At 45.7% G+C, this 24,530-nt stretch overlaps 1 protein-coding gene across 1 annotated transcript in view; it reads left to right on the plus strand.

Moving 5' to 3' along the window:
• NEK10 (NIMA related kinase 10) overlaps nt 1-24,530 on the plus strand; it is a 270,851-nt gene that overhangs the window by 39,280 nt on the left and 207,041 nt on the right. Inside the window, 6 exon segments of the mRNA XM_040246355.1 lie at nt 5,669-5,753; nt 14,579-14,620; nt 16,035-16,113; nt 16,873-16,940; nt 18,303-18,382; nt 19,700-19,786. Coding sequence (XP_040102289.1) covers nt 5,669-5,753; nt 14,579-14,620; nt 16,035-16,113; nt 16,873-16,940; nt 18,303-18,382; nt 19,700-19,786 — 441 coding nt within the window.

Here is a 24,530-nt window from a genome sequence, read left to right on the forward strand (position 1 = left end):
GATCTTCTCAACCCAGGTTCAATCCCTGGTCAGGGAACTAAGATCTCACGTGCTGCAGGGTGTACACCCACTTTTTAAAAATACAAATAAACAGTCCAAGCAAATGATGATGGAGGCTTAAGCCGGAGTCATAGCGGATGAGGGAGTGAGAAGCTGATCTCAGACCACAGCCCCTGCATTGCAGGTGGATTCTTTACCACCAGCCCCACCTGGGAAGCCCCAGAAGGGTTGAGTCCTGTCTTTCTTTTCAGAAGAGACTGAACTTTGCCTCCAGTAGCAGAGGTGTCGTAGTCCGGGTGCCCAGATTGAAGGAGGGCTGTGAGGTGCTGGCACCTGTGGCGGGCAGCTCTTGCCAGGGGCCTTGGTGGTGGCAGGAAGAGTGGTTCTCAGCCAGCAATCGTCTTGAGACACTGTGTTCAACCTCCATCTACAGAGCCAGGCCTCTTGTGGGGACTCTCATTTATAGGACGCAGGCAAACATCCTTGGAAATATAAGGCTGTGAGAAAAGCATATTTCCAGCTTCCTTCCTGTGAGCTGAGTCAGTGGATGGAAGGAGCGAGTGGCTTGGGGTGGAGAGTAGTGGCTGGGCTGGGGTGATAGCTCTGGTGGAGGAACCATAGATGCTCAATCTGCCTTCTAGAAGGTATGTTTCTTGCACTCAGGTGTGAGGTGTGCAGGTTTGGGACAGAGTTGAATTTCTCAGGATCGAGAAACAGTCAAAGCTGAATTCCACCGTCCCCCCGCCACCAACAAAGGTCAGGGGTCAATGTCAGACAAGCTGGGCAAGGGCTGTATTGGGACTGCAGTTCAAGTAAATGCTCCTCTTGGGCTAGGGGGCAGATGTTTAAAGCACCCTAACTCTGCTGAGTGTACTCACTCAGCTGTGCAGGTAGGTGGGAGAGGGTGGGGGAATTATGTGGATTCTGGTCCGAAACAGCTTTGTCTTCTTTGTTCTTCTTGGCTAGGCAAGAAATAGCAGACACATTTTGTTTCAGGTTTTTGCTAACACTCGCGTCACATTGGACTAATCTGGAGGGCAGTGTCACCAGGCAGGGAGCACCTTCCAGTGATGCAGGCAGGTCCGGCGCTCGGCAGTGCTCAGCGTCCCTTCCTCACCTCAAGAGCCTAGGCTGTGCTGTGCTGACGGCCTCCGCACTGCGACATACACTTTAGGTAGAACAGCGACACGTGACTGGCCTCATATCATGTCAGAGAACATCTATCTAATTGTGTGGGAGGTTCCAGTGTTCAAACGTTACCAACGCTGCTTCATAGAAAGGAGCAAAGGCAAGGCTCCCAGCCCAGCCCTGTTGCGAGAGGGTCAGTGAAAAAGGTGCTGGGAGGCCAGTGTGACTGGGAGGGCACGCGTGGGGGCAATGGGGTGGGGCGGTGAGGCCCAAGAGGCAGTGGGGAGGCCAGGCGTCCCAAGGAGCCTGTGGGCCATGGGGCCTGAGTGAGAGGAGAGACTCTTGGGGCCGGGGCAGAGAGGGTGTCCACAGGGAGGGTCTCCTTGGCTGGTATGCGAAGACTGAAGTTGGAACAAAGATGCAAGCGAGGAAGGCAGGTGGGGAGGCTTTTGCAACAGTTCCCGCAGGGACTTCCTTGGCAGTCCAGTGGTTGAGACTCTGTATTTCCGCTGCAGGGGGCATGGGTTCAATCCCTGGTCAGGGAACTAACATCTCACATGCTGCAGGGTGTACACCCACTTTTTAAAAATACAAATAAAAAAATAGTCCAAGCAAATGATGATGGAGGCTTAAGCCGGAGTCATAGCGGATGAGTGAGTGAGAAGCTGATCTCAGACCACAGTGAGTGGTCTTAGTTCCCCTTGGTTCCTTGAACCTGAATCCTGGACAAAAGCCAGGAGTCCTAGCTGCGACTCCACCAGGGACTAACACTAGAAGCAAAGCCAACCTGGCTCTTGCCTCTGTTTGAAAGTAAGAATGATTTAAGGAGAAAAAAACTGCAAAAAAATGGGTTCAGTTCAGTTCAGTCGCTCAGTTGTGTCTGACTCTTTGCGACCCCATGAACTGCAGCACGCCAGGCCTCCCTGTCCTTCACCAACACCTGGAGTCCACCCAAACCCATGTCCATTGAGTTGGTGATGCCATCCAACCATCTCATCCTCTTTTATCCCCTTCTCCTCCTGCCCTCAATCTTTCCCAGCATCAGGGTCTCTTCCAATGAGTCAGCGCTTCACATCAGGTGGCCAAATTATTGGAGTTTCAGCTTTAACATCAGTCCTTCCAATTAACACCCAGGACTGATCTCCTTTAGGATGGACTGGTTGGATCTCTTTGCAGTCCAAGGGACTCTCAAGAATCTTCTCCAACACTACAGTTAAAAAGCATCAATTCTTTGGCACTCAGCTTTCTTTATAGTCCAACTCTCACATCCATACATGACCACTGGAAAAACCATAGCCTTGACTAGATGGACCTTTGTTGGCAAAGTAATGTCTCTGCTTTTTACTATGCTGTCTAGGTTGGTCATAACTTTCCTTCCAAGGAGTAAGTGTCTTTTAATTTCATGGCTGCAGTCACCATCTGCAGTGATTTTGGAGCCCCCCCAAATAAAGTTTCTCACTGTTTAGACTGTTTCCCCATCTATTTGCCATGAAGTGATGGGACCAGATGCCATGATCTTAGTTTTCCAAATGTTGAGCTTTAAGCCAACTTTTTCACTCTCCTCTTTCACTTTCATCAAGAGGCTTTTTAGTTCCTCTTCACTTTCTGCCAGAAGGGTGGTGTCATCTGCATATCTGAAGTTATTGATATTTCTCCCAGCAATCTTGATTCCAGCTGTGCTTCTTCCAGCCCAGCATTTCTCATAATGTACTCTGCATATAAGTTAAATAAGCAGGGTGACAATATACAGCCTTGATGTACTCTTTTTCCTATTTGTAGCCAGCCTGTGGTTCCATGTCCAGTTCTAACTGTTGCTTCCTGACCTGCATATAGATTTCTCAAGAGGAAGGTCAGGTGGTCTGGTATTCCCATCTCTTTCAGAATTTTCCACAGTTTATAGTGATCCACACAGTCAAAGGCTTTGGCATAGTCAATAAAGCAGAAATAGATGTTTTTCTGGAACTCTTTTGCTTTTTTGATGATCCAGCGGATGTTGGAATTTGATCTCTGGTTCCTCTGCCTTTTCTAAAACCAGCTTGAACATCTGGAAGTTCATGGTTCACATATTGCTGAAGCCTGGCTTGGAGAATTTTAAGCATTACTTTGCTAGTGTGTGAGATGATTGCAATTGTGTGGTAGTCTGAGCAGTCTTTGGCATTGCCTTTCTGTGGGATTGGAATGAAAACTGACCTTTTCCAGTCCTGTGGCCACTGCTGAGTTTTCCAGATTTGCTGGCATATTGAGTGCAGCACTTTCACAGCATCATCTTTCAGGATTTGAAATAGCTCCACTGGAATTCCATCACCTCCATTAGCTCTTTGTTTGTAGTAATGCTTTCTAAGGCCCCCTTGACTTCACATTCCAGGATGTCTGGCTCTAGGTGAGTTAGGGTACAAAGTTTATTTTCAGAGACATACCACCACATGTGGGAGAGCACAGAAAGAAACTGTGTATTTAGACAGAAACAAAGCAGGAACACCCACCCAGACAGTAAGGGCCCCTGTGATGAGGAGGGAGGCAAACCATTTATATGGGGCAGTTCTTCTGGGTCTTTGTTCTCCTCTGGCCAATTATCTTGTTCCTTTTCCCACACCTGCCCTGCCCTTGGGCCTTTTTCATACGCGTCTTTTTGCCAAGATGGATTCCAGCACAAAGGCTAATGGAAGTATGACAACGTTTATTATGGAGTGATGCCCACCTTTTCTGACCCCCAAGGATCCTTCCTGCTGGTGTGGAATTGGGAAGATTTCCTTTACCTCAGGAGTGATAGATACGGTCGTTTTCTCTGCTGCCTCTCAGAGCTCACTTCCTGCCTCTAACTCTGTCCTTGGGTTGTCAGAGAAAACAAAGCTCCAATCTACTCTGCTTGACAAACTGCAGCTGCTCAGCCCAGAGGCCCATCTATCTCCTGCCTCAAACTTGTGTGAATGGAGAGAGATTTTAAAGGCTGGAGCAGACAGGATATGCTGAGGGATTGGACGAAGGGTGTGAGTGAAGTAGAGGAGACAAAGAAACAGCCGGGGCTGGAAGCCTGGAGTGATGAAGCCTGTGTGCTGGAGGCGGGTGGCGGGAGGGGCATGCACGGAGTTTCAGATGTGCTGTCCGCGGAGACTAGGGAAGCTCTGGGTCCGAGCTTCAGCCTGGGCTATGTTCCTGAACGTTCTCGGCAGATGGGTCTTACCTGAGTAACATGAGAAAAGTCTTTAGCAGTATTCACACTCGGCAGCCTGGGTGCCCCTGTGGGAGCGGACGAAAAAAGCTTTCCGGTAGAATTCATTGATGCCTAAGTCTAACCGGTGCAGCAGTGGGGAAGGGTGCTGGGTGTGCAGACGACACCTCCTCCCCAGCGTGGTCGGAGAGCTGCCCAGAGCCCGCAGGCACGGTGCTGCGCCCACCACTCTGCTCCCTCCAGCCGGAAGCCCATGAGTCATCCGCGCTCCTGCTGTCCCCGGACACGTTGGTGATGTGGCTTCCGGCCAGGACTGGCCCTGGCACCACCAAGAGCCTCTGGCTCTTTGCGTCCACGTTGCCCACAGGCCCAGAGAGCAGCAGCGCTCCCTCCCCGCCCGTCCCCTCCGTGACAGCTGTTTTGGGAGCAGGGAAGCCCAGAGTGCTTGCCTTCATGGGGGTCGAGGGGTCAGTGGAGGTTCAGCTGGCACAGCAGACCCCTGCCCGCTGGGTCTCCCCGCTTCCCCTCCCCTGACTCCTCCCCCTGCCCCTTACCCTGACTCCAGGAGGTCTCCTGGCGTCCTTAGTCACTCATGTGAGCACCAGTATTCACGGAGGAGTCTACTTCCGGGGAAAGTGACCTGAGATCTAAAAAAATAGTTTATCCCCACGTTTCCCACAAGGCACATTGAAGTGCACCGGGGCTGATTGGAACCCCCAGGGGTGCCATGGGATATTTTAAAATCTCAGGGAAAACAGTGATGACACAGCATCTGGCGGACACAGTGTAGACTCCTCTGGGTGATTACAGGTGTACTGCTTTCGCTTAGCTGCTGCTTATTCTTCTGTAGCTGAGTCTTCAGTGGCCACTGTGGTCAAAAGCAAGTGCCCTGGGGAGTCAGGTGGAGGAGGAAATGGAGCTGGTGTTGGATCCCATTCCAGGACTGGAGAAGTTGTTTAGTGTCCACACTCCATTAGAAAGTAAATGTGATTAAGAATCAAATACAAATAATTTTCTTCTAGTGTATATGTATTATCTTTTTTTTTTTAATTGGATGCTAAGTTACCAGTGTATCGAGCCTTTCGAAGCTGAACCTGTTAGCTATTTCTTGTGATCAGGGGCTGCCCTTTCTTGGGACAGTCAGGGCCCGTGAACCAAATAATTTGGGGGCCTCAATGTTGTAATGACAGTGTTTTCCATTAAAATTGGGTAAGTGTCAGATAACAGTCCCCACTGCAGACTGTTTGAGGCCAATGAGTGCTCTGCCGGGAGCTGGTTTCTCTTCTCCTTCCTGGTGCTGTGCTGTTCACGAACTGTTAGGGCCATTGGTTTTAAACGTGAACAAACATGTTCTCTCTTGTTTTCTTTCAGAGAGTGGGTTGATCGCGCTCCATCTCTTCATTTTCTGAGAGTGTTAATTTGTCTGAGACTCCTAATGAGGGATCCATGTTATCAGGTTGGTTGCAAAAACTAAAAATATTTTTTACTAGTTTGAAGATGAAATAAAAACTGGTGGGCTCTTCTCTGAAGCACAGCATGGTAACTTTTCATCCTCTCTCACTACTCAGTAGCTTCCACGTTTGGGAAGGGTCTTACCTGCTACTGAAATCGATAGGAGAGAAGTGATTTAGTGGGGACAGAAATATCTCTACTTTCTATTCTGTTACCTGTGGGATGCAGTGGACTGACTTCTGGTCTGTGTTTGCATCATCTCTTGGCATTTTAAACCATAGGCAGCTTGGAGAAGGGTACACTGGGCCATACTTTGGAGCATGTTGATGCCAAGTGGCCAAAGTGAGCAGCGGCAAGCGGAGACTTAGGGGGTTCCAGGGCCAACAGGGGGAGCGGCCGGGCCTACACATGGTAGCTGCCCCAGAGCCATGCACTCCCCGGAGGCCAGCCTCAGAGCCTGAGTTAGAGGTGGGCACGGGGTGAGGTAGAGGTGGGCATGGGGTTCCCGCTTGTCTCAGAGGAGGCGCTTGCCGGGGGAGTCTCCCCTCCTCTCACTGGTCACTCAAGCATGCTGTCTCTGGGTTTGTGCCTCTCAGACTTTCAATCACCTGGGGCTCTTGTCAGCGCCGATGTGGATTCCATAGGTGTACACGGAAGCCCAGGGTTCCGCTGAGGCCACCGGTCCAGGGCCAACACTCTGAGTAGCAAGCACTTACCTGACACCACCTAGTCCGCGAAAGTTGTTCCTTCCAGACCCAGCTGCTAAGATTCCTGCTTCTATAAAGCAAAGTTTGTCAACTTTCTGTATATTAGAAACACTTAGTGATTGCTGGCACCTGAAAGTGAAAGTCTTAGTTGCTCAGGCGTGTCTGACTCTTTGCGACCCCTGGACTGTAGCCCACCAGGTTCCTCTGGCCATGGGATTTCCCAGGCAAGAGTATGGGAGTGGGTTGCCATTTCCTTCTCCAGGGGATCTTCCCGACCATGGGTTCCCAGGCCTTCTGTACTGCAGGCAGATTCTTTACTGTCTGAGCCACCAGGGAAGCTTCTGATACAGTAAGTTTGGGGAGGGCCTGGAAATCTGCATTTCTAACAAGTCCCCAGGTGTCGCTGACGCTACCGGTTGGGGGAACCACTGCCCAACCAGTCTGGAGAAGTCTCCAAATTGCTAATAAGCCATTATTGTTTCCGCTTGCCAGAATTAAATATCTAAAGGGCAGTCTTGTCATTCCTACATGCTTCAGTCATTTTCACAGATCGCTTTTTTCCCTAAGAGGTATCTCCTTTTAGGCCCCATCCTGATAAGCTACTGGGATGCTCAGACCACTCTGAAGCACATTTATTTTGGATTCAGCTTTACTGATGAGTTATTATTTGAATCAGGACGTATTTCCTTTCATTACCCAGATAGCCATCTTTTCCAAACTCAGCACTCAAAACAACGTGTGCTGCTGCTAGCCAGCGATGAACCTGCTCTGGTTTGAGTCTCCTGGGACTCATGGTAGCTTTGCTCTTTTCTTTAGAAGAGTTGCTCCCTTCCCCATTGTGTACTCTAAGATGGCTTTGTGTTGTTCTACTTCAGAAAACCAGTTATTTGAATATGTGACATTCCTCAAAAAACTTTCTGTCCCGGTTGCTCACAGTTTTATGGGAATTTTCCTTTTCTCCTGTGACCACCCAGACAGAGCCGTGTGGGCCATGCTGGTGAGGGTGGTGTGTGCTCCACTCTGCCTGGGTCACTGCCCCCTCTCCCCCTGGCCCTAGGCTCCTTGTCCCTGAGTCATATTAACATGTGTCCCCCACCCCCCTGCCCTATGCCCCATAGGCCTCAGCTGGGGTAAGAACAGCTTGTGTGTGGTATTAATATAAGTATTCATGGAAGAAGGTGGATTTTTAGCAGGAGGTCTAGTTTTTGGACTTTACAGAAGTTAGCAAAATATTTGCCTTAGACATGCTGTTTGCTCAGAGAACTGATGGCTCTGAAGTATTCCCTTTCTTAACCCAGTTCTTGATGGGCTGGAACAAGGCTGACTGGATTGCTCTCTAAAGGAAAGACTTCTGTGACCTCTTTGCTTTGGGGCTTTTATGACAAAAGCATGCATTAAACCAGATCTCCCATTGATTTCCAGCCTTTCCATAGAAGGAGGTGTTCCCTGAATCTCTCCTCCTGGCACTCTGTCCACATATGAGAGCAGTTGTTTAACATGTTGAGTTGCCAAGAATTTCTGGCCGAAGTCATAGCCACGCTGGGCTTTACTGTGACCTGTGCCCACAAATGTCCAGGCCAGGCCACTCTTTCCTCTCCTGGTGAATCCGTGATCAGTGCTGCGTGATCCACAGTGGCCGCCCCAGACCATGTCCGCTTCTCACACACCGCTCCTACCCCGGACTTCTTATTAGACTGCAGCATTACCTGTTTTACAGGCAAAGCTGAGGCCATCCTAGCAGGAATGCTCATATTTTCCTTGTTGCTTGAAATGTTTGGATTATTATGCTCCACTGTGCATGCATGCTAAGTCACTTCAGGCGTGTCCGACTCTTTGTGACCCCATGGGCTGTAGCCCGCCAGGCTCCTCTGTGCATGGGATTCTCCAGGCAAGCATACTGGAGTGGGCTGCCATGCCCTGCTCCAGGGATCCTCCAGACCCAGGGATCCTCCAGACCCAGGGATCCTCCAGACCCAGGGATCCAACCCACATCTCTTATGCCTCTTGCATTGATAGGCGATTATGCACCTTTACGTCCCTTCTGATTCCTGAAGAAATAGCCTCCTCCTTGCCAAGCCTCAGCCTTCCATCTGTTGTCTTTATTACGGTGTCAGTGGCTCCCTTTCTGTTTTTTCTTATCATAAAAATGCCCTTTTCAGGACACACTATCCTTTCAAGCCTTGACCTCACCTTCATTACTGCATGCATTTATTGAAAGGTCAGACTATTTATATGGAACTCACTCCCTTTCCTTTACAGCTGACGTGCAGTAGAGCTTTTCCTTGCATATTGTGCACCAAGACCTCTCGGAAGTCGTTTAAAAAGGCCATCATGGGCCATGATCCAGTCACATCTCTTGACCCAGAGGTTCCAGTATATGCTTGATGAAGGTTCCAGAAATAAATGAGTGGAAGAGATGAAAGAGGAGCCATTTTTAAAGACCAAATTGCTTCCTTTTTCATAATTAAAGGACAACATGTGTCAGAGATTTCAAGTGTAGTTGGAGTTCCAAGCAGGAGAAAATCTACCTAGGCTGCTCACAGTGAGCTGTCAGAGCACATTGCTTATCAACGATAAATAGAAAAACTTAAAACTCCTAACCTACATCTCCATCAGCCGCAGCAATAGAGAGACAGCAGAGCTGTATGGCCTGATGGCCTGCCTCACACTCCAGCCTCCTTCCAGCAGCCTGGCGCCCCTTGCCACACTTTCTGTTTCCTCTCATTGATCCTGAAAGCCTCCAGTTCTTCCTCATCACCTTCTGTTTTTCTGTGCTGTTTACTTGCTCCTTTTTAAAATTCTGCCTTCCTAAATGTTGCTGCTGTGCTCAGCTGCTTCAGTTGTGTCCAACTCTTTGCTGCCCCATGGACTATAGCCCACCAGGCTCCTCTGTCCATGGGATTCTCCAGGCAAGAATACTGGAGTGGATTGCCATGCCCTCCTCCAGGGGAATCGTCCTGACCTGGGGATCGAACCTGAATTGCCTGTGTCTCCTGTATGCAGATTCTTTACCTCGGAGCCGCTGGGGAAGCCCCGAAATGTTAACCTTCCCCAGAGCTATTTTCTCTGTTATAGGCTCCCCTATCTTCTGAGCTCTTGGCTTCATCAATCATTTTGTTGCTGTTGTTCTTTGCTCACAAGCACATGTTTCCAGCCTGAGACTTTTCCCCTCATTTAAGTCCCAAATTTCCAGGTATTTGTTGGGATGATATGGTAGCATAATGGTTCTCAAAGGGTGCTCTGGGGACTCTCACAGGTCTCTGAGACCCTTCCAGGGGCCCCACAGGGTCAAAATGGTCTTAAAGGTGATGTTCCAGTGTGACTTATTCTCACTCTCTTACGAGTGTGCAGTGGAGCCTTCCAGAGGCCACAGGGTATGTGATGATGGTGTACCCTCACGCCTGATGGAACACATGCTTGTGTTCTCTTGCGTTGTAAAAATTGCTCACTTTGTATCTCTAATATGGTAAATATAAAGAACTTCCCACGTAATCCACCTGCCAACATAGGAGATGCGGATGCGGGTTTGATCCTTGAGTTGGGAAGATCCCCTGAAGGAGGAAATGGCAACCCACTCCAGTATTCTTGGCTGGAAAGTTTCATGGACAGAGGAGGCTGGTGGACTGCAGTTCATGGGGTTGCAAAGGGTTGGACACAACTGAGTGAATACACACATACACAGTAAATAAAATAGATTAACTCACATAAACAGAAGGTCTCTGAGACTCTCAGTCATCTGTAAGTGTATAAAGGAACACAGGGGCCGAAGTGTTGGAGAGCCCACTGCACACGGGACGTGCAGTAACTTCACCTGGGTATCTCTCTCCTGACACTCCTGCAAACTGCCGAATTCTGCAGATTGTCAGTGGCACCACCTTTCCTTCAGACTCCAGGGCAGGAAATGCTTCCTTTCCCCTTACCAGCCTTTAGAAGAGTAGTTCCTAACACCTGAAAAGATATGTACTGGTCAGGCCCAGGTGAACCTTCTGTTGTGACAGAGGGATGAGCAGCGTGGACCGCTGACTGCAGAGGAGTGGGTGGCGGTCAGAACGTGGCACTCGGAGCTCAGTGTGCTGCTGGCTGCCCGACCAGGGACAGCGTGTCCAGGGCCCTGACGCTTTGCCCCGGCGACACACTGCTGGACTGACGGCAGCCAGAGTAGTGTCGCAGGACGTGCTGTTGCTCTAGTTTTTATCAGTGTTATATTATCGTGTCAAGTTTTTAAAAAGAGAGAAACTCTGGGAATAGGTAGAGCAAGGACATTTGTCCAGATTGATGGAAACTGTCTCCAGGTCACTAGGCTCAGAAGTCTAGAGCTGGGTCCTGAGAGCCCAGGCCGTGCCGGGGAGGAGCGCAGTCTTGTCTGCTCTTGAGCTTGGTAGCCGGGACTGCTGAGCCCAGAGATGAGGGTGCCTTGTGGTCTTGTTCTCTGGTTGTCTCGTTGCTTGTTTAGTAAATGGTGAGTCACTGCTTGAGGGCATAGCAATGACATTTTCTAGTGGTGGTACAGCCTCGCTCCTTTTCCTGTGTTTTGTAACAGTGCTTCTGACACGGGACACGGTGCTCACAGGACCCAGTGAGTGCTCTGTGAAAGGTGGTGTGTCTCATCCACCATATGCAGGGAAGATGGGCTCCTCCTACTGGAGACTGTGGTGCATGGCAGCATGTTAAAGCTCAGAGGAGTTTAAATCTATAATAAAATAATTTGTTACACTCTGTTCAACCTACTATTTGATCATAAAAATATTTTCAAACACCTAGTACCACTCATTGCACAGAATAACATCATTATTCCTAGGACAGGGTTTGGGAACCATGGAATCAGTTCCATACTGTTAACACCGATGATTGTATAGATATATTTTTGCCAAGGTAAACATTTAAGAATGACCATGACCAGTCACTTAAACATGAGTCTCTCCCTGGTGGCATCTCCCAAGCTTCACATTTAAATTTCCTTTATGTCAGCAATGCCAGATCTCAGCCTTTTGCCCTCGGCACACTTTTCCGGGCCTGTTGTTCTTCCATCACCTGAATATACCACCAGCAGCTCAGCATGTCGGACTCTACCTCCTTGTCTAACCCAGCCTGTGTCCCCCTCTTCCCTGGGCTTATCCTGTCCTGGCCTCTCACCTCGCTGTACAGGTGGTGAAGCCTCTTCTCTGCACCCTTCTTCTCCACTGGCCTTCACGTCCAGCTGGTCAAACCATGTCAAGACTGCCCACCTGTCCACTCCCTTCTCTCTGCACCTGCCAACCCATGGGGCTTCCCTCCATGCCCGTCCCTCTCCAGTTTCCTCCAAGATTGGGGAGAAGTCCCCACAGCTGAGTCTGATCAGCCATTGTTCACACGTGTCCATCAGGCTCGAATGCAAAGTTCAGTTCAGGCTCATGTTCAAGTCTTCCCACGGTTCATCTCACTCTGTTTGTCTAACATTATTCCCAATGATTCCCTTCGTAAATTTAGGGAGGTGCTTTTCCTAGTGACACAACATCTTGATGTTCTTTCTATGCAACTTCTGTGCACTTTTGATCCTCCTGTCCTCTTTGCTTGGAGGAATCCCCGTCATCTCCCTCTCTTCTCCACCATCTCCTCAGCACAACAACTATCCATCCTTCTAAGTTCATTCAGAGGCCACCACCCTTACAAAGTTTTCTGTAGTCCTCTCAGCAGGCTATTATATGTCCCTCCTCTGGGGTGTCACAGCACCTCCTGTATTACTTTCTTAAACTATGAAAAAGTGTTAGTCGTTCACTCTCGGTGACCTCATGGACTGTAGCCCACCAAGCTCCTCTGTCCATGGAGTTCTTCAGGTAAGAATACTGGAGTGGGTTGCTATTCCCTTCTCCAGGGGATCTTGCTGACGCAGGGGTCGAACCCTAGTCTCCTGCAGAGCAGGCAGATTACCGTCTGAGTCACCAGGGAAGCCCCGTAACTTTCTTAAAACACCTACCTAGATCTATCTTAAATTCCAGTTATTTGTGTGTCTCCCTTATCCTTGCCTGCAGCTCAGTGAAGTCAACCTCTGTCATCTGTATATTTGTGTCTCCTTCAGAGCCTAACCTGGGGATCTTACAGGAACGGAAAAGAAAATGCTGAAAAGAATATAAGTGGTTTTAAAATGTTATTTTTATGTGTATAAAATGTCCATCATAATTATTGGCAATGCATACAGTATTCTTCTAAAGTGAATAGCAATCATGGGAATTCAAATTAGTAGCTGGTCATAGAACTATTTTAATTGCGTTCTAAATATACCTTCATTCTTAATTTGAACAAGGGTGTGTGGTTTCCAGATTCCCTTCATAAAGATTAAGGAAACCTTGACCCTTGACCCAGGAGGCCTCGAGCCCCTGAGCCTTTTCCTCAGCTGTTCATGCAGCTCCAGGGTAGCACGAGATCATCCCCTCATACATACTCATGTACTTATTGCCAGACACGTTCCAGAGCTGGAACGATGGCTAATATTTGTATTTCAAATAACCTCCTTGTGTGCACAGTAGGTAAGGAGAGAGGAGTCAACGTCGCGTTAAACAGGTAGAGCCACCCGAAACCCATTCATCCCAAGATAAACGTCGGTGCAAGTAACCTGAGGGCACTGGCCGTTAGTGGAGCTCCAAACCAGTTCCTTTTACTCCAGCCTCCCAGCACCCTCTCTCTTAGCACTTTTCAGAAGCTTTATGCAGTGCCTTCTTATTGGAAATCGGTGCGTGAGTGCTAAGTCGCTTCAGTTGTGTCTGACTCTTTGCGATCCTGTGGACTGTAGCCCTCCAGACTCCTCTGTCCATGGGATTCTCCAGGCAAGAATACTGGAGTGGGTTGCCGTGCCCTTCTCCAGGGGATCCTCCTGATCCAGAGATGGAAGCCGAGTCTCTTATGTCTCCTGTATTGACGGGAGAGTTCTTTACCACTGAGCCACATGGGAAGCCCTGAAAGATCTGTATCAGATCTATATTTTGCAATGATTACCCCTGGTGGCTCAGAGGTTAAAGCGTCTGCCTGGAATGCGGGAGACCCGGGTTCGATCCCTGGGTTGGGAAGATCCCCTGGAGAAGGAAATGGCAACCCACTCCAGTATTCTTGCCTGGAGAATCCCATGGAGGGAGGAGCCTGGTGGGCTACAGTCCATGGGGTCGCAAAGAGTTGGACACGACTGAGCGACTTTACTTACTTACTTATCCTTAGATTTGTTCAGGGTATGAGTTTAATAAGATCATTAGCCACATCATCTGAAGGAGAAGCCCTGTTTTCTACTCTGCTAGAGCAATGCTGCTCAGATTTTCTCAGGCATGTGAGTTACCTGGGGATCTCACTGATACTAAGAGTGTCATTCAGTATGTCTGGGGTGAGTAGGCGATTGTGCATTTCGAATCAGCTCCAGACGCTGCTGTTGCTGCTGGTTCATGGACCACACCAGGCAGGGGCCTAGAGGAAAGTCCTGGGACTCAGTGAGGCTGAATTTTTATCCAGACTCTGTCGTTTACGCAAAATGGTTTACCTTTCTGGGTTTTAGTGTTCCTATTCTGTAATATGAGGAGGTAAAGTGAGAGATATCTAACAGCTCTTTGCAGCTCTGACATTTTATGATGACATGGGAGGAAGTAAATAGAGTGAGGACTCGGGCTGCAGTTACTTACTTCCTGTTCTACTCAACCTGCACACTTACTTCCAGTTCAACTCAACCCAACTTTCCTATCTATTAATGTGCGCCCATGTGCTAAGTCATTTCAGTCGTGTCTGACTCTGTGACCCCATGGACTGTGCCCGCCAGGCTTCTCTGTCCATGGGATTCTGCAGGTAAGAATTCTGGAGTGGGTTGCTATGCCCTCCTTCAGAGGATCTTCCTGAGTCAGGGGTCAAACCCATGTTTCCGACAGCTCCTGCAGGCAGAATTGTGGGCAGATTCTTTGCTGCTGAGCCACCAGGGAAGCCCATATCTATTAATAGTTTATCATAAATATAGTATGAATAACAAACATTGAAGTTTTCCATATTTATATTCTAATGTGGACCTTCAGAAATCATTACAAACTTATGACTTAATAAATCAATTGCATGTAAAATACATCCCCCCCTCTCCATTCTCATCTTTCATGTCTGTTCTCTTGTTTTATTTTATTAGGAAATACTTCATAGCTTGGGTGGAATTGAAAACCTAGCTCAGGTAAGATCTCTTTTGTGGTGGCTGGTCTTGCCTTTCCATTTTGTGTTGTGCCTCTGGGCAGAGATCCACAGTGTGTGACAGAGAGGTCTCTTACAACATAGCTGCCTGGCAAGGAGAAGAGCCTAGGGCCATGAGTATACAAGATACACACAGAGCAGGGAGGGACTTGAGCTGTTTTCTGCTGGCTGATTGGGCTTACTTTACCCCACCTGTGAAATGAGAGAGTTTTATAAAGGGTCACCTGTCTTTTGAGTGAAGAAAATAAATAGGTGTTGGCTGGCAGGCCCTGGGCCTCAGCAGTGCACACACCAAGCTGGAAGGAGAAAATATTGGCTATGAGGATGTTCGTAACTTTTTCACACAATAAAGAATTACTGTGCTCACTAAAATATTGGAAATAAATGACAGTGTGAGGAATGATCTTCATGTATTTTTTTCTGCTTTGCTAACTACTGAGGGAAGGTAAGGAGCTGAATAAATATGATAAGTCAGCCCAATGTTTGGGCCTATTAATACAATCAAACAAAATTTCTAGGTATAGAAATAGTTGAAACAGCCCATCCTCCTGAAATCTATAGCATGTATGCAAAGAATAATTTTCATAATAACCCATGGCTCTGCAAATTCATTCTAAATTATTAACAGATGATTAATTTTAATGGCAATTTAATAGTAAACCTATTTTATTATTTTTATTCTTTGGAAATAGATAATATCTAGTTTTTATTTTGAAGAAATTTTTTTAATTGGCAAGAGGTTTAGCTCATTTAATGAAATAATCCTTTTTAAGATTATATTGTAAAGGATCTTTCTATCCATTTTACTTCCATTAAAATGTCAGAAATGTATGTATTTCTTTGAACCTATTTCTTATTACTCTCAGTTTTTATAATTTTACAATTACAAACAGTGAGGGATTTTCAGACTATCCCATACATTTCATTCTAATTATTGCTATCTACTTGTATGCTGGTTAGTTGTAATTTAGGATATTATAAAACATAAGGTCAATAAAATATATGCAGTGTGTTATAAAAATTCTAATGAAAAGATATATTGAAGAATTAAAATTCTAGGTACTGAATATTATGTATCATGTATCTTATTTGTATCTTATATTTGGAGGCTAAATTGCAACACAGACTTATTGAGTTATGAGTCATCTTGGGATTTTTGAGAGTTTAAGCAGTCTTTCCAGGTCCCGCCCTCCACTTCCGGCACCCCAGGGAAGCTGAGAGCCCAGAACCCATCCTCTTCTACTCTTGCCTGAAGCCGGGGCGGGGGCACCGAGCGTTGTTTGGTGACCCTGCCGCGCCATCTACAGCTCATTTTCAGAAGTACACAACCGTACCACTCCTGTTGTGTGCTCTCGGAGTCCTCTCCTCTGCTCACCTGTTGTCTGGTCCCCCCGCAGTACATGGAGATCGTGGCGCACGGGTACCTCGGCTACGGGGAGGCGCAGCACAGCGTGGACAAGCTGGTCAACATGACGTGTGAGCGTGGCCCCGGGAGGCAGCGGCAGGGAAGAGGGGACGCTTTGAATACCTAGGAGGCTCCCCACACAGCTATGGGCTTGAGAGTCCATGCCAACTGTTATGCTCAGTGGCAAAATGTACCCAGAGGGGAGATTTTTAGATCATGATTCTTTTCTTGAAAAGCCCAATTTCATGTTTTAAAAGACTTTCATTGAGCACAAGCCTAGGTTTATTTAGCGCAAGAGAGACTTCTATAAAAGCAACTGAAGTGAAAGTCGCTCAGTCGTGTCCAGCTCTTTGCGACCCCATGGACTATAAAGTCCATGGAATTCTCCAGGCCAAAATACTGGAGTGGGTAGCCTTTCCCTTCTCCAGGGGATCTTCCCAACCCACGGATCCAACTCAGGTCACCAGTATTGCAGGCAGACCAGTTGAGCCAAAATGGAAGCCTACAAAAGCAACTTTTGGTAAAAATATTTTTTGCGTGCATGCTAAATCACTTCAGTCATGCCCAACTCTTTGTGACCCTGTGGACTGTAGCCTGCCAGGCCTCTCTGTCCATGGGATTCTCCAGGCAAGAACACTGGAGTGGGTTGCGGTGCCCTTCTCCACGGGATCTTCCCAACCCCAGGGATCAAACCCCTGTTTCTTAAGTCTCCTGCATTGGCAGGTGTTTTTTTTTTTTTTTTTTTTAACAACTAGTACCACCTGGGAAGCTTGAGCACTCCCCCGCTTTAAGCTTCAAATCCCTCACTGAAATATCTCATTTCTTTATAGATATTTTTCAAAAACTTGCTGCTGTCAGAGACCAAAGAGAATGGGTCACCACAAGCGGAGCTCACAAGGTGAGTGGTCCCAGAAGGAGCGGCTGCGTTAGTGCCACGTGGTGGTGGCTCACGTGCAGAGTCCAGAGCACTTGCTCTCAAGCCTCCCCACCTGTAATCACAATTCGGAAACTTGCCGACCTAGCCCAAAACTGCCGATCTCTGCTAACCCACCTAAAGAGTAAATTTAGAAACAGCAAATAGAGGTTTTCTCAAACTTCTTTCTTTTTTTTTTTTAATGCTGTTTAACTCTTTATTGCTTAATCAACTAATTTGATTGCCTAATTTAAATGTTGTTATACATAAACTGACCCCAGGTGTGTGTTACAAATAAATAAATATTAGTTTGGCACAGAAGTTATGTTAGTTTGAACCATGGGAAATTACCATGGTCTGTAGGTCAGATTCATGTGGTTTAACCTCATAATAAGATGGTGAGTCAAATACATATTTCAAGATGAATGAATGCAGGCTCAATGAAAACACACTACATTTATATAGATAGCAAAGCCATTTAGATGGTAGCTGCCTAGAGCCAGGTTTCAATAATTTGTGAGTTTCTGTGTCCCAGGAAGCCACTATCCAGCAAGTATTAGGGCAAAGTTGTCTGAAATGTGTTAGCACGTGCTACTCATTTTATGGAGGTTGATTCTTAGTGATATACAGGTTAGCATTTTTTTTTATTTCAAAGGCTATATATTTCACTAATATCAGTTAGAATTTGAAGAAAAATTTTGAGTAACATTAAGTTAGTGTTAAGGGTGCCATGAGACAAAAATTGTGAAATGATATGTCAGTGACTGGAGCCTGGGAAACATTTGTGTTGGAAGACAGAAGGGACTTCTCTGGTGATCCTGTGGTCCTGCACTTTCACGGCAGGGGCTGCAGCTTCAGTCCCTATTCAGGGAACTAAGATCCCATATGCCATGCACCTTGGGGGAAAAATAGAAAAAAAAAAAGACAGAAAGGAAAAAGTGAGAGGGGAAAAAAAGAAGATGGGATCTGAGAAACAAAGATAATGCTAGCTCCATGTAAAGTGCATGAGGTCCTAAAGGGGAAAGTTCACATAGTGGAAACCCAAAATCAGCCTAGCAGTTGTACAGGCTGCAGCTCTGGTCTGAAGTGTGTCTGGGTGTACACTCTCGGGGACTCTGAAAATGTAATAGGAGTAATAGTAATAGGAATCCTGAGGAGGTGACTGTTGAGACACAGGGAGCTCGTCCAAAGAGCGGTGGACGCCTGCTGCAAAAACAACTGAGAACTGTGAATGTTGAACAAACCTCCTTTTTTGAGGTTAAGTATCTATGATCTTTAGAAGGAAACATACTGTTCAAGAAGCTTGTACTTTTACATAATTAAACTTTATTTTAATCTGCTTTTCAGACATTAGTAAACTTACTCAGTGCCCGAGATACGAATGTTCTGTTGGGTGCCCTTCTGGCTCTGGCTAGTTTAGCTGAAAGGTGAGTGCGTTTTTAAAAGTTGTGCTGCTATAGCAACTCAGATGGGAGAAATGCAAAATTTATTTTGTTACCTACTTAGTTAAGATTTGTGAATAAAAACATAAAATACCATCAATATATTGAAGAGGATTGGGGTGGAAATGCATCACTGTAGAATTTAAGTTGGAACAGCAAAGCAGTTAAATTTTTTTTCTGACCAGAAATATTTATCTACTCTTTTCATTCAACCCTCAGTTATTTCTACTTTCAAACTGCACATTTCTTTGACAGTTGAATCTCCCTGACTGTCTTTCTTCATTCTGTCCTCTATATTTAAGACTTTTAAATATTTTTGCCCTTTAAAAAATTTTAGATAACCCTTTCAGAGGTTATGACTATTTCAAATAAAAACTTTAAATATGTTTTTATGCCAGTCATTTGATCACTGCTTCGTTTTTTCCAGCTTTATGGAGGAATAATTATACATGTAATTTTATGTATTTCAAGTATATAATGTAAAGATTTGATACACATATACACTGTGGGGTGATTACCAAGATCAAGATAATTAAGACCTCTTCACCTCTCTCTTTGGTTCTGTGATAAGGACATGTAAATTCTTCTCTCAGCAACTTTCACGTGCACAACCCTGTGTTACTAACTGTAGTTGCCAAGCAGTTGGATCTTTAGTGCAGTCTTCTCATGCCTGAAACTGTGTGCACTTTAACCCCCATGTTCCTGTTCCTGCTGCTTCCAGCCCCTAGTAAACACCTGCTATTCTGTTCTGTGTTTCTATATAGTCAGTTTTGCTTGTTTATTTTCAATTTCACATGTAAGTGATGCCATACGGTAGTTGCCCTTCTCTGTTTGGCTTATTTCATTTAACAGAATGTCCTCTAGTTTCATCCACATTATCAAAAATGACAGCATGTTTTTATGGCTGAATAATATTCAGTCATGTACCCAATTATATTCACTTATAACTATGTATAAATATTCAATTATTGCATTTCTCTATTTCGTCTATCAGTGGACCCATAGCTTGTTTGTGTTTCTTGGATATTGTGAGTAATGCTCCTCACTGCTTTTTAGTGAACACCCTATCAATCCCCCTCTCCAGTGGGAACTGTGTTAATCATCATACTGTTATTGAACAAATTTAAATTTATGACATATAATACTTACTGAATGTTGACATTTAATATAGCCCCACTCTATACAGCTATATTGCATTTTGCTTCTCCTCCTGGGATAATATGAGGAATAAGATATTAAATATGTGGATGTGGTATCAATAAAAGACATTTCTCATAGTTACTAATACTTTTCAATTTGTAGTCCAGAGTGTAGGGAGAAGATAAGTGAGCTCAACATTGTAGAAAATTTGCTGATGATTTTACATGAATATGACTTGCTTTCCAAAAGGTAGGATTGCTAACAGGAGAAAATGGCAGTGTCTTATATTTGATGAAAATGATGGTTATTATTCTAATTATCTCATGTTACATTGTTAACTGAATATCACGACTTAGCTTGGCGTGTATTTTATTTTTAATATATATAAAGTAACAAATAGTAAAGAGGTGTATCAGTTTATCTCTGGTCCTGTCTCACTTCTAGAACTGGTCATATATTCAAAATATATAAATGTATGATTGCATCTTTAATACTTTTCTTTATTACGTTTATTTACATCCTGTCTCCTTAAGGAAAGAAACTCTAAGGTGGCTCTACTTTTAGTAATTTCAGTTTTTGTGGTGAATAAATGATTACATTCCTAAAATCTATTTTGCTCTCAGTTCAGTTCAGTTCACTAGCTCATTCCCGTCCAACTCTTTGTGACCCCATGAACCACAGCACGCCAGGCCTCCCTGTCCATCACCAACTCCCGGAGTCCACCCAAACCCATGTCCATTGAGTCTATGATGCCATCCAACCATCTCATCCTCTGTCGTCCCCTTCTCCTCCTGCCCTCAATCTTTCCCAGCATCAGGGTCTTTTCCAATGAGTCAACTCCTTGCATCAGGTGGCCAAAGTATTGGAGTTTCAGCCTCAGCATCAGTCCTTCCAGTGAACACCCAAGATTGATCTCCTTTAGGATAGACTGGTTGGATCTCCTTGCAGTCCAAGGGACCCTCAAGAGTCTGCTCCAACACCACAGTTCAAAAGCATCAATTCTTCAGCGCTCAGCTTTCTTCATAGTCCAACTCTCACATCCATACGTGACCACTGGAGAAACCATAGCCTTAACTAGACACACCTTTGTTGGCAAAGTAATGTCTCTGCTTTTTTACTGTGCTGTCTAGGTTGGTCATAATTTTCCTTCCAAGGAGTAAGTGTCTTTTAATTTCATGGCTGCAATCACCATCTGCAGTGATTTTGGAGCCCAGAAAAATAAAGTCAGCCACTGTTTCCCCATCTATTTGCCATGAAGTGATGGGACCAGATGCCATGATCTTCGTTTTCTGAATGTTGAGCTTTAAGCCAACTTTTTCACTCTCCTCTTTCACTTTCATCAAGAGGCTCTTTAGTTCTCCACTTTCTGCCATAAGGGTGGTGTCATCTGCATATCTGAGGTTATTGATATTTCTCCTGGCAATCTTGATTCCAGCTTGTGCTTCCTCCAGCCCAGCATTTCTCCTGATGTACTCTGCATAGAAGTGAAATAGGCAGGGTGACAATATACAGCCTTGACGTACTCCTTTTCCTATTTGGAACCAGTCTGTTGTACCATGTCCAGTTCTAACTGTTGCTTCCTGATCTGCATACAGATTTCTCAAGAGGCAGGTCAGGTGGTCTGGCATTCCCATCTCTTTCAGAATTTTCTACAGTTTATTGTGATCCACACAGTCAAAGGCTTTGGCATAGTCAATAAAGCAGAAATAGAAGTTTTTCTGGACCTCTCTTGCTTTTTCCATGATCCAGCAGATGTTGGCAATTTAATCTCTGGTTCCTTTGCCTTTTCTAAAATCAGCTTGAACGTCTGGAAGTTCACAGTTCACGTGTTGCTGAAGCCTGGCTTGGAGAATTTTAAGCATTACTTTACTAGTGTGTGAGATGAGTGCAATTGTGCAGTAGTTTGAGTATTCTTTGGCATTGCCTTTTTTGGGATTGGAATGAAAACTGACCTTTTCCAGTCCTGTGGCCACTGCTGAGTTTTCCAGATTTGCTGGCATATTGAGTGCAGCACTTTCACAGCATCATCTTTCAGGATTTGAAATAACTCAATGGAATTCCATCACCTCCACTAGCTTTGTTCGTAGTGATGCTTCCTAAGGCCCACTTGACTTTACATTCCAGGGTGTCTGGCTCTAGGTGAGTGATCACACCATCATGATTATCTTGGTAGTGAAGATCTTTTTTGTACAGTTCTCCTGTGTATTCTTGCCACCTCTTCTTAATATCTTCTGCTTCTGTTAGGTCCATACCATTTCTGTCCTTTATCGAGCCCATCTTTGAGTGAAATGTTCCCTTGGTATCTCTAATTTTCTTGAAGAGATCTCTAGTCTTTCTCATTGTATTGTGTTCCTCTATTTCTTTGCACTGATCCCTGAGGAAGGCTTTCTTTTCTCTCCTTGCTATTCTTTGGAACTTTGCTTTCAAATGGTATATCTTTCCTTTTCTTCTTTGCTTTTTGCTTCCCATTTTTCACAGCTATTTGTAAGGCCTCCTCATATAGCCATTTTGCTTAAGGCAAGTAAAATACACTAAGATAGCTACTGACTTATTTCATGACCAAAACAGAATCTAAAGTAAAATGAATCATTTTTCACTTGAACTTCATTTTGCGCTAAAAACTTACTCTATCCAGATATCTGTTATGTTATCAAGTTGCAACCTGTGTCATTTGATACTTAGTTGATTATCATTTGATACTGAGTTAAATAAATCATAATATTCTAAGGAGGCAAAATAGTTAATAGAAATCCCAAGCAATAAAGCACTGACATTTAACTCATAGTAAATCCCTTGAATTCTTCTTCTAAGCCAATTTAGCCCTCTTTCACCAACTGTACTGGTTGGTATAGATTTGGTTATCTGAATTCATTTACCTAATAGACTCTGCACAGGTATTGAAAAACCAAAAATGAGTGAGACAGGGTTGCACAATGTAGGGGAGGGTCAGACACAGAAGCCATCAGTTTTACACCAAAGTTGTAGTTGGTGTGGTCAGTGAGGCACAGGACAGATACTCTGGGGGCAGGGCACCTCCAATTGGAGCAAGAGGTCATTCCAAGTTTCCTGAAAGAAAGGGCAATTGCCAGGCAGTAAAAGGGACAAGCGAACAGAATATGCTCCCCCTGGAGGTGTGCAGTGAAGTGCAAGGGAGGCGCGTGTGTGGGTGGGTGCAGCTGCAGCAGAGTGCGGGAGGGGGTGCAGGAAACTAGCTCAGCAGGTGGCGATCAGTTAGAAACAGAGCTCACGCAGGCCAGCACTTTACAGGCCAGGCCCTGCTCAAGCACTACCCTGTGTTCACTTGTTTAATCTGAACCGTAACTCTCTTCCCATATTTTACAGATGAGACACCTTTAACCAGGTCATTGATGGGCTGTTTGTGCTAAATAGTGTGGCTTTTATCATGAACATCATGGAGACTCACAGATTTTAAGCATGATCGGATGGGTTTTGTGGGAACAGTTCTTCTGATTTTAGTGTGTGGGGTGTGGAATTCAGCCACACAGTGAGATTCACTTAGAATGAGGACGGAAGGTGTGGTGAAGTAAGTTTGAGAAGGTGAAGAATGCAGTCTACCAAAGCACATATGTTCTGAATGTCAGAGCATGAAAGTTTAGGAGGGAGAGGAGCTGTGGAAATTAGCTCAGGTAAAGGAATTGTGGGGGCTTCCCAGGTGGCACTAGTGGTAAAGAACCCATCTGCCAAGGCAGGAGACATAAGAGACGCAGGTTTGACCCCTGGGTTAGGAAGATCCCCTGGAGGAAGGCATGGCAACCCACTCCACTATTCTTGCCTCCAGTGTTCATGGAGAATCCCATGGACAGAGAAGCCTGGTGGACCACAATCCATAAGGTTGCAAAGCGTTGGACACAACTGAAGGGACTTAGCACACACACGAAGAATTGTGAGTCCAGATGAGAATGGGAATGTTGGAGAGCTGCGTGGCTGAGGCACTTGTATCGTGAGCATAGTTGAGCATCGCTAGGATGGAGGGACAGTGGGGCTAGCTACTGCAGGACTCACAGAAGAGTTAGCTCCAGTGCTTGCCTCGGAAACAGGGGCACTGAAGGGTCCCCACTGCAGGGACAGGTTGGAGAGGAAGTGTCTTGGAGGATTCCCAGTCTTTGGCTTGGAAATTGAAAAGGCTGTGGTGTCCTGGGTCCAGATCAGCAATATGAGAGGAAGGGCTGATCTGCAGAGGAGGATAAGGACTTTGAGCCTAGAGACAGTTGGGTGAGTGCCTGTGGAGCACCTAAGTGGCTCGCTGGAAACTCCAGAGGTTGGGAGTGATGTTTGCATGAACTCTCCATGTAGAGCAGAGAGAGGGTCTGAGGCCTTAAGAATAAACGACACTGTCTCCGGAGAGAGTTTGGGGTGTGAGCCTGGAGGACAGGATGGTTCTCTGAAATGTCTGTCGTCACAATGTTTCAGAGCTTAGTTGAACCTTATGTCTTATCCATCATTATCTTTTATTCTCCAGATGTTCACTGAGCGCCTCGCATTTAATTTCCCTGGATCATCGTGCTTTTTGCCATCATGCATCAATGTCTCATTTTTTAAAAGAAGATTTATTTATTTGGCTGCATTAGGTCTTCATTGTGGCATGCAGGCCTGGGTGCCCTGAGCATGCGGGGCCTTAGTTTCCTCACTAGGGATTGAACCCTTGCCCTCTGCATTGGAGGGTGGATTCTTAACCACTGGACCTTGAGGGAAGTCCCTAATGTCTCATTTTCATAATCACATAATAAGCTTCTGAAGACTAAGATAGAGCTTTGATATCTCTTTGGTCCTGACCACAGTGCAGGCCCCATTCTTTGTACTTGATGCCTATTTGCTGGTTGGTAGGTTTTTAGCCAGACCAATGGGGATCCCCCTGAAGATGTGACTTAGAAAGTGGTTACAAAGGGGTAAGTTTCTGCAGATGAAATTTGGCCCCCTGCCTGTTTTTGTAACTAAAGGTTTATTGGCACACAGCTGTGCCTGTTGGTTTTTG

Source organism: Oryx dammah, unplaced genomic scaffold, assembly GCF_014754425.2.
Source record: "Oryx dammah isolate SB20612 unplaced genomic scaffold, SCBI_Odam_1.1 HiC_scaffold_9, whole genome shotgun sequence".
Classification (NCBI taxonomy): domain Eukaryota; kingdom Metazoa; phylum Chordata; class Mammalia; order Artiodactyla; family Bovidae; genus Oryx; species Oryx dammah.